This window comes from Mobula birostris, chromosome 4 (genome assembly GCF_030028105.1).
Source record: "Mobula birostris isolate sMobBir1 chromosome 4, sMobBir1.hap1, whole genome shotgun sequence".
NCBI lineage: Eukaryota > Metazoa > Chordata > Chondrichthyes > Myliobatiformes > Myliobatidae > Mobula > Mobula birostris.
In genome coordinates, this window is record NC_092373.1 from 175288141 (window position 1) to 175302413 (window position 14273).

Sequence of the window (14273 nt, forward strand, 5' to 3'; positions counted from 1 at the left end):
TGAGCCTGACATCAGTAGCGGGAAAGTTATTGGAAGGTATTCGAAGGAACCAGATATATATGTACTTTGATAGGCATGGATTGCTTAAGGATAGTCAGCATAGTTTCGTGTGTAGTAGATTCACATTTAAACAATCTTTTTTTTTTTTTTGAGTTTTTTGACGAAGTTACTAGGAAAGTTGATGAAGGCAAGGCAGTGGATTTAACAAGGTCCCACACATGAGGTTGGTCAAGAAGGTTAAATCACTTGACATTCAAGATGAGGTAGTAAACTGGATTAGATATTGGCTTCATGGATCAGCAAATTTGGAGATAGCACCTAGATTGGGGATGTAGTGGACAGCAAGACTATTGTGGCTTGCAGCGGGATCTGCACTAGTTGATAAAATGGGCTGAAAACTGGCAGATGGAATTTAATGGAGTCAAGTGTAAGGTGTTACACTTTGGTAGGACCAACCAGGATAGGTCTTACACAGTAAATGGTAGGGCACTGAGGAGTACAGTAGAACAAAGGGATCTAGGAATACAGGTCCATAATTTATTGAAAGTGGCATCAAAGGTATATAGGGTTGTTAAAAAGTTTTTGGCATATTGGCCTTCATAATTCAAAGTATTGAGTACAGGAGATGGAATAGTATGTTGAAGTTGTACAAGACATTGGTGAGGCCTAATTTGGAGTATTGTGTGCAGCTTTGGTCACCTACTTACAGGAAAGCTGTAAAGTAAGTTGAAAGAGAACAGAAAAAGAATTACATGGATGTTGCCAGGTCTGGAGGACTTGAGTTATAAGGAAAAATTGAATAGGTTAGGACTTTATTTCTTGGAATGTAGAAGATTGAGAGGAGATATGATAGAAGCATACAAAATTATGAGGGGTAAAGATAAGGTAAGTACAAGCAGGCTTTTTTTTTTAAAATGAGGTTGGGAGGGACTACAAGAGGTTATGGGTTAAGGGTATAAGGTGAAAGGTTTAAGGGGAACACAAAGACTACTTCTTCACTCAGAGTCATGAGAGTATGGAATGAGCAGCCAGTGCAAGTAGTGCATGCAAGCTTGATTTTAACATTTAAGAGAAGTATGGATAGGTACGTGGGTGGTAGAGGTATGGACGGCTATGGTCCCAGTACAGATCAATGTAAGTAAGCAGTTTAAATGGTTTGGAACAGACTAGATGGGCTGAAGGGCCTGTTTCTGTGCTGTACTTTTGTATGACTCTATTGAACGGGATGTCAGAGGCAAGTTTTTTTTCTAAATAGAGTGATAGGTGTGTGGAACACACCACCTAGCAGGGGTGGGGGGGGGGATTGTTGAGGCAGATGCATTAGAGACATTTGGGAAACCCTTAGATTGGCATGAGGATGATAGAAAAATGTATGGCTATGTTGGAGGGAAGGGTTAGATTGATGTCAGAGTAGGTTAAGTGCTCAGAACAGCATCGTGGGCTGAATAACCTGTTTTAAGTTCTACTTGGAGACATCAGACTGGGTTAGCAAGCAAATTACACATTCCTCATCACCTCATATCTCAGATTGAATATTAAACACAGATGGCAAAGTGTAGCAGTTTACATTTATTGTAGAAAATGGAAGCACTGCTTAAAATCAGTAGTGCAGTTGTCATTTCTTCCATTGCACAAGTTTTCAGTTGACTGTTGTAAGAAATGCTCTGATGTGGCAGCTTTCAGATAGCTGCTGTCCGAGGCTGTAGGGGAATATGGATTGTCTAACATCTATCCCAACAGATGAACATCAAGGGAAGAGCACAAGAAATCAGAATTTATGTTAATCTATTATATAAGATCAGGTGGATCCTGGCTGGAGAAATGTGCCTATACCCTGGGAAGGAAATAAGACAAACTTCAGGAGATTTTTGGAGTAACCATGGGACACCAATTTAAAATAAAGATCACTTCTGCTCTGACTGGAAGACAGAGAGATGGATGGAGCTCTTTGGGATCTATTACTTGAATTTCCCTTGGAATGAGAGACACAGAGGTGGGCCAGGGATGGGTGGTTGGGGTTGCTCTTCGACTTATAGAAGAAACCAACATCATAAATGCTTTTGATAATATATTAAGAAAGAATAAGGGCAAGAAGGCTGGTGATCAGAGGGACATGGAATAAAGGGCATCAGCAAAAAGAACCAGGGAGTATTGTAATCTGGACCAAGTGCTTAAAAGGAGTGTAATAGCAGGTTGAACTGAGCTTTCAAATGGGAAGAGAAACATAGGGTGGTGTGAAGGAAAGGAGAGTGCAACAACTCAGAGAAATCTTTCTTCATAATGGACCGAAGGTCTTGACCATGAAGCATGGAACCTGTAATAGGACTATTTGGGAATACAGCTCATTACATGTCGAGAGACTATACTGAACCTAAAGGAGTGTAACAGTTCTTTACATGTCTTGTAAAACCTCAGCAAGTAGCTTCACATTTCCACATCACAACTGACATCTGTCAATACCTGACATCACAGAGCAGATGCATGTTGCAATGATGCACTTAGTGTCACCAAATGGAAAGCATTTTATACACATTCATTCGAAACAATATCTAAGATTTAGGAACTTACACAAGAATTAATTTTAGGTGCATTGTTGCAATAACTTATATAGTGAAAGCATCCAAGGCATAGCAATTATCACTAAACTTGGAAAAGTCAGCACTGGAGAATGGGATTTGATTCTGAAAAAGTTTTCCAATTAGAGATGGATCAGGTTTATTGAAATTGTAATTTGTGACTTGATGCATACAAAATAAACCAACGATAAAGCTTTCTAATCCCTTGCTCTACTCTACAGCAGTGACAGATGACTTATAAGACCAACACACATCACTCCTAATTTATCACATCGATAGTCTTGGGAACACAACCCAAAGTCTACATTTCTCCCACTTGACCCCTATTACTTGCTTTCTGCAAACATCTTGAAAATGCACAGCTTAACACCCGTACAAGCTCTAGCTTACCGGAACAACCCATCTGCTGAGGCGAGAGGTACAGAACAAATACATTTTCAGCCAGCTTTAATACTCTTAAGCTGGTCAGTACCATTGCACACATTCAAAATGACAGTACACAACTACACTATATTATTTTTCCATCACAGAGGGAAGTGCTGCTACATACAGGTCTGAGTGTCAGGCCTCTATCAACTCTGAATGGAGCAGTACTTCATTAACAGGACACTAAGGGATTCAACAAGGTCAATGTGTAGGGATGGTTTGTGTGGGAGAATCAAGAACCATGGGCTATTGTTTGGGGGAGGGGGGCAGGGATTACTTATTTAAAACGGTGATCTGCTGCAATCAGACATAATTTCCGCCACACCTCTTACTGATTCTTCTTTTATGAGTGCAGTAGAAGCAGAGTCTGAATACTTTTACGGGAGAGTCAGATAGATTCTAGATAAGAAAGGGGTGAAAGATTGCCATGGTTAGACGGAAATGTAGAGTTGCATCAACAATCAGATCTTATGGTGCAGTAGACTTGAAAGGCAGAGTGGTCAACCCCTTACATTATGTTGTAACCATCCAGTAATACAGTGGAGTCCATTCCCATACCTTTGTTATTGTAGACATCCAAGTAGTTGGGAGCTGAAAAAATGGTAATTAGTGAGGGGAAACCTGTTGTTTGGCTCTTTCTGTACATTCGGTACCTGGGAAGATAAAAAAAAATACAGTTATACCTGAAGTTTGCATCTACAATCATAGACAGGAATTAATTTGTCAATTTCCAGTCCTAACGATTGTAAAATCTCAAATTATCCATTAATTAGATTCTGTTGAACATACCATGGGCACGTTATGCTATTTGCTCTAAATGGAATCCAAGTAAACAGGGAATGATAGTGATGTCCTCATCCCAGCTGAGAACATTCGTAACGGAAGATGCAACATCTCCTACTCCAATGTCTACAGAGGTGTTTTACCTTCATTCTACAACTGTGTGTGACAGTGGTGATGACACTTTTTACAATTTTAAACTTGTCATTCTGTCTCCACTTTATGTTTGTAGCTTGTGTCTGAAGGGCCTCTTAGGTGATGGCAAGACTGCGACACTGTGGTTCAGGTTTCTAGCCGAGGTGAGTCTTCACTCAGTTTCCTCGCACACTGGCATCAGTGGGGGTTGAAGTCACAATCTCCAAACCTTTCTTTTCCCTCCTAGGAGTTTGAGCAGTTATGCAAGCTGAATTTTATTTTGGTGAAAGGTGGAAGATCTCTACCACCCCCCTCCCCACCACCCCGAGTGGTAGGTGCCTGGAACTGTGCTGCCAGGGGTGGTAGAGGAAGCAGATATGATAGTGCTGTTCAAGAGGCTTTTACAGAGAGATATGAATATGTAGAGAACGTAGGGATATAGATCACGTGCAGGCAACTGCGATTAGCTTCATTTGACATCATGCTCACCACAGCTCTTGTGGGCTAAAGGGTTTGTCCTGTGTTGTACTGTTCTATGTCATCATATTCAGGACAGGCAAAAAAGCTCCTGCTTCAACAAACTGCATTAACGTGAAATAAACTTCTTTCGCCAAGCTCCAGGTCACATAATGATGCTTTATATGATAATGTCAAATTTTGCTAATGCTGCTGTGTAGCTCTTTGGAGAATTTAGAAGAAATGTTAATTCACTAAATATAAATCAAGGATTCTTTAGATGATTAGTGTCCACAAAGAATTCACTAATTAGTGTTAAAATCAAAGCTTGTTGTGGACTCAAAAACTCTGCAAAGTTTGACAGTGAAGTATAGAGACTGAACTATGGAAGGCAATACAAAAGGTGGAGAACAAGTCAGATGTACATTGATTGGAGCACAAGGGCTGCTTGTGCGTAACTCCACACCAAGAAAATGGTTGAAAACATGCTGTAAATACCCAGGCCAGGCAGCATCGACAGAGATAGAGAGACAACAGTTCAGATCTGAGAAAAGAGAGCTGCGGATTTCCAGCCTCAGGAGAGCCTATTAACTCATGAATTGAAGAACAGCTACAATAAGAACATAAGGAACAGGAGAAGGCCAGTCATTCCTTTGTGTCTGCTTCACCATTCAGTAGATCCTTTATGATCTTTTACCTCAGCTCCATTTTCCAACATGACCCCTTAATATCCAAAAAATCTATTGATTTCTATCTGGAATATACTTGGCAATTACGTGGTAGCAAAATCCAGATTCCTATGAAATTCTGTCTTGCTCACAAGATCCTGCATAGCTAATTGCAGGAAACTATAGATTTTTCAATATTAAGAGAATTGAGAGGGGATGTTAGTGCAGGAAAATTGTGGTGCTACGTAAAAGGTCAGCCATTATCTCACCTCTCACTGACAGGCAGTACAGAGATAAGAGGTTGATTGGTCACCACCACCTCCTCAATTTTTAAAGTCATAACATTCCCACAGTGTGCCAAGGACATGTACAGATAATTATCATTTCTGATGTTAACTGGGAAGATAAAAGAATCACTGGATAACAAATGATAGCTTCCCACAGCTCTTCTTCAAAATAATGCACAAGACTTAGATATTTACATGGAGCCAGATGAGTTTCATTTTAATCATTCACCTGAACTGCACAGCTTCTAGCAGTGCAGCATTTACTCTGCAATGGTGTGCCAGCCAAATTCTGTCCTTGGAATGAAAGGGACCCAGTTTCTCTCTCCACGGGTGCTGAGTATTCCCTATAAGTTTTATTTACATACAATCTGCAGCATCTTCTGCATTCTGTCTTTTATACAAAGTCTTTGTTTCTTAATTGCTTCAACACTTCACTATTAGGCATCTAATGGAAAGGACAATGGCATGAAGAGACTTCCTCTGGTGGCATTTATCATAAGCTGGTCATTGCAACACTCTGACATTTAATTTTCATAAAGTAGTCTGTCTCTCATTTTCCCAGCCAACTATTCTGGGCTGAGTTAACAAACATCATCACTGTTGCACACAGGATCTATTTTAATACACAGGAATTAAGTATTCAACTTAAATGTTTAATATATAAACAAGCACCTACCCGGCATCCTGTGCCTCATGAGCTCGGATTACCGATAATAAATTATTGTGCTGTAGGAATTCGCACACTGCAGGGTAACTGCAAACAAACAGATTCAGCAGATCAAAAAGTTGTACCACTGGATTGTAGACAAGATTCTTCACTGAAGCATCAATGCAAAAGAAAACTGGACAAAAAAGATATAAAAAAGCAAATAGATAAATATACTTCTAGATCAACTTTAATTACCTCAAGATGTTATAAAAGGCTTTGCAGCCAAGTATGAAGTTTGATCATTTTGTAATTTAGGAAACAGCAGTCTGTTCAGAAAATCAGTTGTACTGCACAGAAACAAGCCATTCATCACATCAGCTTAGTTACCTCCTCAACCTATGATTCACACAACCTGCGGACTCACTTTCAAGGACTCTTCATCTCGTGTTCTCAATATTTATTGCTTATTTATGAAGTGCTTTTATTTCTTTTGTATTTTCACAATTTGCTGTCTTTTACATATTGCTTGTTGTCCTGTTGGGTGCAGTCTTTCACTGATTCTGTTATGGTTTTTGGATTTACTGCGCATGCCTGCAATAAAATGCATCTCAGGGTTGCATATGGTGGCATACATGTACTTTGATAATAAATTTACTTTGAACTTGAACTTTGAAAAACTCAATAGTTAGGTAGGGCTTCTCCCCACACAAAGCCATGCTGATATTCCTTTTTTCTCTAGGCAAATCCTATGCTTAGGATTTTCCATTAAGTTCCTTACCACTGACATAAGGCTCACTAGCCTGTAGTTATCTGATGTATCATGGGTAGCCTTGTTAAATTAAACAAGTTGGCTATCCTCTTGGCTTCTGATACCTCAACCTGTGAAGATGTTCCAGCAAATCTCCCTAAGCAACCTGGAACAGGTTCATACACAGGTAACCCCCACAATCAGTCGGGTATGGAAGAAACCAACTGACACACTCCTCACCCAGTATACACCAGGATATACATGGGAAATCGCTCCTTCACCACCCATGAGCAGCTACTATCTCCTTATATGACTCATTGTCAAATCCTGTTTAATAATTTCTGGCAAGTATTTTAAAACATGTTACTGTGTTATAGACATGCCAGAAATTGAAATATGACTTTTTTCCATATTCCTTATCTGAAGAATCATATGATGGAATGTGTCAAAGTTCTGAGAACTCACCCTGACACAGCAAGACAGGATAAGGGAAAATTTAATAGATGCATTTACAATTGATGCTTTAATAGAGTACACAATAATTTACATGGCTGGGAGAGCTATGATCCAGAAAATGCAGTCTAAAAGGGCAGTGAGGCAGGTTCAACAGGAACCTACTCATGGCAGTTCATTAAATGCTTGTAAAGAAGTAATCAGTGGGGGGGGGGGGATGTCAGGGTCTGATTTAAAAAGCTATTTTATGGCTTCCTATTCTTAATGACTGCATGATTACTTAAATCACCAATAGCTTGTTCTGATCAACCACTAGACACTATGGCCAAGAAAGTGCACCAGTACCTCCAAATCCTTAACAGGTTAAAGTAATTCTGCATGTCCTGTTGATTGTCAACAATTTTTATACTATAGAAAGCATCTTATCTGGATGCATCACGGCTTTGTACAGCAACTCTCTGCCCGAGACCACAAGAAACTGCAGAATTGTAAATACAACTCAGCACATCACAGTAATCAGCCTCACCTCCATGCACTCTGTCTATACTTCTCATTACTTTGGTAAAGCACTCAACATAATCAAACACCCCAACCTCTTTCTTCTCCTCCCTCCCACTGGACTAAAAATGCAAGCCTAAAAGCATATTCTACCAGGCTTAAGAACATCTTCTATCCTGCTGTTATAAGGCAACTGAACAGACTCACAGTAGGATAAGATGGACTCAACCTGTCTACCTCATCAAGAACCTGCACCTTACTTTCTGCCTGCACTGCAGTTTCTCTATGATTTTAACACTTTATTCTGCCCCGTTATTGTTTTACCTTGTACTACCTCGATGCACTGATGTGATGAAATGATCTGTAAGATGGCACACAAAACAGAGTTTTCCACTGCACCTCAGTACATGTGCCAATAGTAAATCAATTTATATTAGATGACATATTAACTTTTTCCTAAAGTTCTATGAGGTAGGTCTTCATCAAGCAATGCCATCATTCGAATGAGAAGACCCCGTGTAACACAAACTGTCAACTTCATGGTACTCTTTACTAATTGTGATAAGGAGTTAATCAACTTAATAAAAACACATTATTTGATCAATTACTATCTGTCTCAATACCAGCAGTGGTAACAAAGGCAGCACCAAAAAAACCCAAAAAAATGACTGTCATTATTTTTGCCATTCCTGTTTAGCAGGGAACCGCTGGCTGTTGCACAACACCATACGGAGATATCAGTCTGCTTCCAACAGGTACCTGCACAGGTTCTGCTTTGTAACAGCCTTAATGTTGGGATGTTGGGCAAATAAATGGGAAAAGAGGCTAGAATGAGCAGTTCAGAGACATCTAGAAGTGATGCAGGTGGGGGGGGGGAAGGATGGGTTCTTGCAACTAGCACAAAGAGGGTAGGTTCCTGCGGCCCAAGATGGAAGGCCCATGTTGGGTTTCTGTGGCTGGCACAGACAATGAGGGGACTGTCTGCGAGCAGAGTTTGTGCAAGCTTGGAAAGTCAGTGGAGTTTTATCTCAGTTCTTCAATGTCTAGAATTCCCGACCCTTACCTGTGAAAGAGAGTTCAAACCAAAAGATGGATTGGACAAGCATGTAGGGCAAGTGTTCCCAAGCTTAAGTTCATGGACCTCTTGGTTAATGGTAAGGTTCCATGGCATTAAAACGTTGGGAACCCTTGTGTTGGGGGATTTTGATAATGTTGGACTGTGGCAACAATGACATTGGATCATATAGTGGAGATGGCCATCACATGGAGCAGTTAGAATGCACAATTCTTTGCGCAACTACTAAAAATATTGGTTATAAACACTGGCTAAAGCTCTTGTTACTGCTCAAGTACAGTTTCTTTAATATAAATCCACTCCTAGAGGACAACATTTTACTGTTTAAGTAGATCATGTACTCAAGTGCCTGTGGTAAATTGAATGTGAGGGTGTGCTGGAGGCAGACACAAAGCAAAGAAAATTGGAAAAATATTGGGGAGTTCTTCAGAGCTGAAGAGAAACAGAATAACTAGAGAGCCTTTTTCAGAGAAACAGAGGCAAGTGATGAGCTATGTGGCTTCCTCCTGTGCTGAATGATTTTAATCCAGAGCTGCTGAAAGCAGATGAACAGGATTATGAGACCGCAGCTTTAAAATGCTCTAAACTGTCTGCATAATGGTCTAATTGGTCAGTTCAGTCTGAGAATACTTTCGGCTGTGTTTTCCCAAGACAGATAAAAGGCAGCTCAATAACATACTTGTTTTGTGATAATAACTTAAGTACAAACAGCAACAAAGATGGAAGCAAACTGACAAATCTATTTGATGACTTCTGCACTGAACCCATGTTTACACAGACAGAGCAACCAGTGAAAGCTACTGTCTTCCTGCAGGGCAGGAAGAAACCTACTTCCTCAGGACAATGCAGATCAGAGCACTGAGGCAACATTGAGACACTCTGACTACCAGAGTTTCTTCAAATCAATCATTTCACAGATCAAAGCTGCTCCTGTATGAGATATAACTATAGCTGCGTACCCCCTTCTGACGCCTGTCAAGCGTCTTTTCCTGGAGGATTTCCTGGCTGTAGGGAACTGCGTCTGTTAATGGCGATAAGATCTGCTGAAAACAAGTTCAGCTTTCTGCTTTTGGATTAGCAGAGAATGCAGCTCATACCAAAAGTTTGCAATTGGTCTCATTCACATGGGAAACTTGAGAAGCCAAGAGAATTGTAAGGTTACTTGGTCCCTCAAGTCTGTCCCACCAATATAATCATGGCTGACCTATGCTGGCCTCAACAGTTCTGTGGCAGTTCCCCATAGCTTTCAATTCCCTGATCTTTCAAGTATTTATCTACCTCCACCTTAAATATGTCTCATGGTTCAGCCTCCAATACCCTTGGGGGCACAGAATTCCAGATATTCACCAGTTTCTGGAAAAAGTTGCTAGGAATCTTAAATGAGTGGCCCTTATCTTGTAATTATGTCCTCTTCTTCATGATTTTCCCACTGGTGAAAATCTCAACGTCTCCTGTCAAGCCTCTATGGGATGTTTTAATAAGATCATCCCTCATGTTTCTAAACTCCAAGTTATATAGGTCTGAGCTGTCTAGTTTTTCCTTTACTGGACAACTCTCATCTCAGGAACTAGCCTGGTGAATCTCCTTTGAACTGCCTTCAACTTCAGTATATCTTTTTTTAAGGCAAGGCTTTTTTTAATGTAAATGTCTGCATTATTCTAGGTGTAGCCTCATGAACACCCCGTGTAGTTGAAATAAAACCTCTCTTTTTAAAAAAAAAACTCCAGTCCCTTCATAATTACGTACTAGCTGTCTCTACCTACTGATATTTTGTGATAATGGACACTCAGCTCTCACTGGTGGGTCCAAGTAGCTGTCTGCATGCGAAAATGGCCACATTCGGTGAGAGCCGAGTGTCCAATGGGACCAAAGGTGCTATCACTCCCAGTACACACTTCGACCTGTGGGTTAAACAAGGTTAAGGTAGCCAGTAGACTTTATACCCCAGTGAGATGGGGACATGTGTCCTAGCATGCAAAGTCAACTCTGGTCAAAAGAGATACACAGTGAGATCCAATGGCCAGGAAGGTGGTTCTGCAATGCTTCATGGAGAGTGAAGGGCATGACAAGGCACAGAAGATATCATGGTCATCCACTGGAACCAAAGACCCCAGTTTATGATACTTATTCAGACCACTTGAGCTGTACTTCTGAGGTTGAGAGAGTAGAACTGCTTCAGTGCAACAGCTTTTCTATTTTTAAAAAAACTCTGCTGCCATCATCGGACATGATGGACAACCATCATCATATCTGTATATCCAATCATTGTAAAATCACAAAGTCCTCATCAAGATGCCTTTCCACCTATTTTCGTATCATTGGCAAGCTTGAAAATTTCAGTCCCTTCATGTCATTAATGCAAATAATAAATAATTGAAGGCCACAAACCAATGCCAAGGTACTCCATTTACTTCACTTGTTATATCCCTCCATCCTCAAAAGAACCAAATTATTCCAACATTTTGTTTTCTAGATGACACCAAATTTTGAATGATGCTAAGTCACTTCTAACACCTTGGGCTCTTAATTAACGTACCAACCTCCTTATGTGACACAATGTCAAATTAAGCACGTTACTTAACAGAGGTTCCTTTCTATCAACCTTTCCTGCCACATCCTCTAAAGATTTGTTAACTTTTCATAAAACCATGTTTAGCCAGATAGCGGTGAATCTGTGGAATTCTTTGCCACAGAAAGCTGTAGAGGCCAAGTTTTCACATATATTTTTAGGCAGAGGTCGATAAGATTCTTGACTGGTCAGGGCATGAAGGGATACGGGGAGAAGGCAGGAGATTAGCCTAATTCTGCTCCTATATCTTATGGTCACATTAGGTTTGGTTATATTCAGCATTCCTATATGATTAGTTATTTCCTTTTTGATTATTGACTCAAGTGCCTTGGCAACAATAGGTATTAAACGAACTGGCCTATAATTCAACACCTTGTCTTTTTGATCAATGGAATTACATAGGTTGTTTATTAATCTTTTTAGAAGAATTCAGGAATTCCTAAACCTCAAAGACTACAGCGATTCAAGACAGCACCACCTTCTAGAGTATAATTAGATTAGATTATGAACACACGCAGTCCTTTTTTATTGTCATTTAGTAATGCATGCATTAAGAAATGATACAATATTTCCTCCAGTGTGATATCACAAAACACAGGACAGACCAAGACTGAAAAAAACTAAACAAAGCCACATAATTATAACATATAGTTACAACAGTGTAACAATACCATAACTTGATGAAGAAGTCCACGAGCACAGTAAAAGTTCAAAATCTCTCAAATGTCCCACATCTCACGCAGACGGGAGAAGGAAGAAAAACTCTCCCTGCCATACCCGACCCGGTCCAACTCTGAGTCATCCAAAAACTTCGAGCTCTGATCAGCTCTCCGACATCGAGTACTGAGCGCCATCTCTATCCGAACGATTCGACCTCCATCTCGGTCGCCAACAGCAGACAAAGCCGGGGATTTTGAGGCCTACTCTCCGAAAGACTCCCGACTGCGCAGTCACGACAGCAGCCAATGAGCGTTTCAGAAATTTTTCCAGATGTTCCTCTGTGCTTTCATGTCCCTTCTCCATCAAATCAGAATTGTCCATGGCCCCTATTTAACAGATACGATATCATTTTTCACCGCAGGGCTGCGCACGCGCAGTGCGCTGCTCGCTCTCCTCCTGCCTAATTAGGGATGGTAACAAATGCTGGGTCAGCCTGTGTAGCCTACATCCCTTGAACAAATAAAAAAAATTACTTCAGACCAAGAGGGCAGAAGTAGAAACACTCAACAGCAACCCTTTTGATACTGGCTTTTGAACTAACGTCGCCAAAACAAATGTCCTAACTGCTTCAAACCCTTATCACATCAGGTAACCTTAACTACCTTCTGACACTGGATACTTCTGATGTCCTCCACGAACATTCGTTGTGCCACTGTTAAAAAGATGTATGAAAGAATAGAATGGAACAGGAATATTTGTACAATGGTGGTTTAATCAAAGCATTTTCCAATTAGTCATAGTCATACTTCATTGATCCTGAGGGAAATTTGGTTTCGTTACAGTTGCACCAACCAAGAACAGAGTATAAATTTAGCCATATAAAACCATAAATAGTTAAATAGTAATATGTAAATTATGCCAGGAAATAAGTCCAGGACCAGCCTATTGGCTCAGGGTGTCTGACCCTCCAAGGGAGGAGTTGTAAAGTTTGACAGCCACAGACAGGAATGACTTCCTATGACGCTCTGTGTTGCATCTCAGTGGAATGAGTCTCTGGCTGAATGTACTCCTGTGCCCAACCAGTACATTATGTAGTGGATGGGAGACATTGTCCAAAATGGCTTGCAACTTGGACAGCATCCTTTTTTCAGACACCACTGTCAGAGAGTCCAGTTCCATCCCCACAACATCACTGGCCTTACGAATGAGTTTGTTGATTCTGTTGGTGTCTGCTACCCTCAGCCTGCTGCCCCAGCACACAACAGCAAACATGATCGCACTGGCCACCACAGACTCGTAGAACATCCTCAGCATCGTCCGGCAGATGTTAAAGGACCTCAGTCTCCTCAGGAAATAGAGATGGCTCTGACCCTTCTTGTAAATAGCATCAGTGTTCTTTGACCACCAGTTTATTGTCAATTCGTATCCCCAGGTATTTGTAATCCTCCATCATGTCCACACTGACCCCCGGATGGAAACAGGGGTCACCGGTGCCTTAGCCCTCCTCCTCAGGTCCACCACCAGCTCCTTAGTCTTTTTCACATTAAGCTGCAGATAATTCTGCTCAAATCAAGTGACAAAGTTTCCTACCGTAGCCCTGTACTCAGCCTCATCTCCTTTGCATCCAACTATGGCAGAGTCATCCGAAAACTTCTGAAGATGACAAGACTCTGTGCAGTAGTTGAAGTCCGAGGTGTAAATGGTGAAGAGAAAGGGAGACAAGACAGTTCCCTGTGGAGCCCCAGTGCTGCTGATCACTGTGTCGGACACACAGTGTTGCAAGCACACGTACTGTGGTCTGCCAGTCAGGTAATCAAGAATCCATGACACCAGGAAAGCATCCACCTGCATCGCTGTCAGTTTCTCCCCCAGCAGAGCAGGGCAGATGGTGTTGAACGCACTGGAGAAGTCAAAAAACGTGACCCACACAGTGCTCACTAGCTTGTCCAGGTGGGCGTAGACACGGTTCAGCAGGTAGACGATGGCATCCTCAACTCCTAGTCGGGGCTGGTAGGCAAACTGGAGGGGATCTAAGTGTGGCCTAACTATAGGCCGGAGCAGCTCCAGAACAAGTCTCTCCAGGGTCTTCATGATGTGGGAAGACAATGCCATTCCCATTCCATCTCTGCCTCCAAGGCTGCAAAAAAAATTATCCAAATCTCTTTACCCTCCTTATGGGTGCCACGATAGAGTAGTGGCTAGTGCGTCACTATTACAGCTCAGGGGGTTCCAGAGTTCGGAGCTCAATTTTAGCACCATTCTGTAATGGGTCTCCATATGTCCTTCCCATGGA

General features: G+C 41.2%; 1 protein-coding gene across 4 annotated transcripts in view; it reads right to left on the reverse strand.

Moving 5' to 3' along the window:
• LOC140196775 (protein phosphatase 3 catalytic subunit alpha) overlaps positions 1-14273 on the reverse strand; it is a 283355-nt gene that overhangs the window by 49335 nt on the left and 219747 nt on the right. For all 4 annotated transcript variants that reach the window (XM_072256543.1, XM_072256541.1, XM_072256545.1 and 1 more), the window contains exons 7-8: positions 6005-6082; positions 3561-3655 (exon numbers count right to left, since the gene is read on the reverse strand). In XM_072256543.1, the coding sequence (XP_072112644.1) occupies positions 3561-3655; positions 6005-6082 (173 nt within the window). The remainder of the gene's footprint in view (positions 1-3560; positions 3656-6004; positions 6083-14273) is intronic.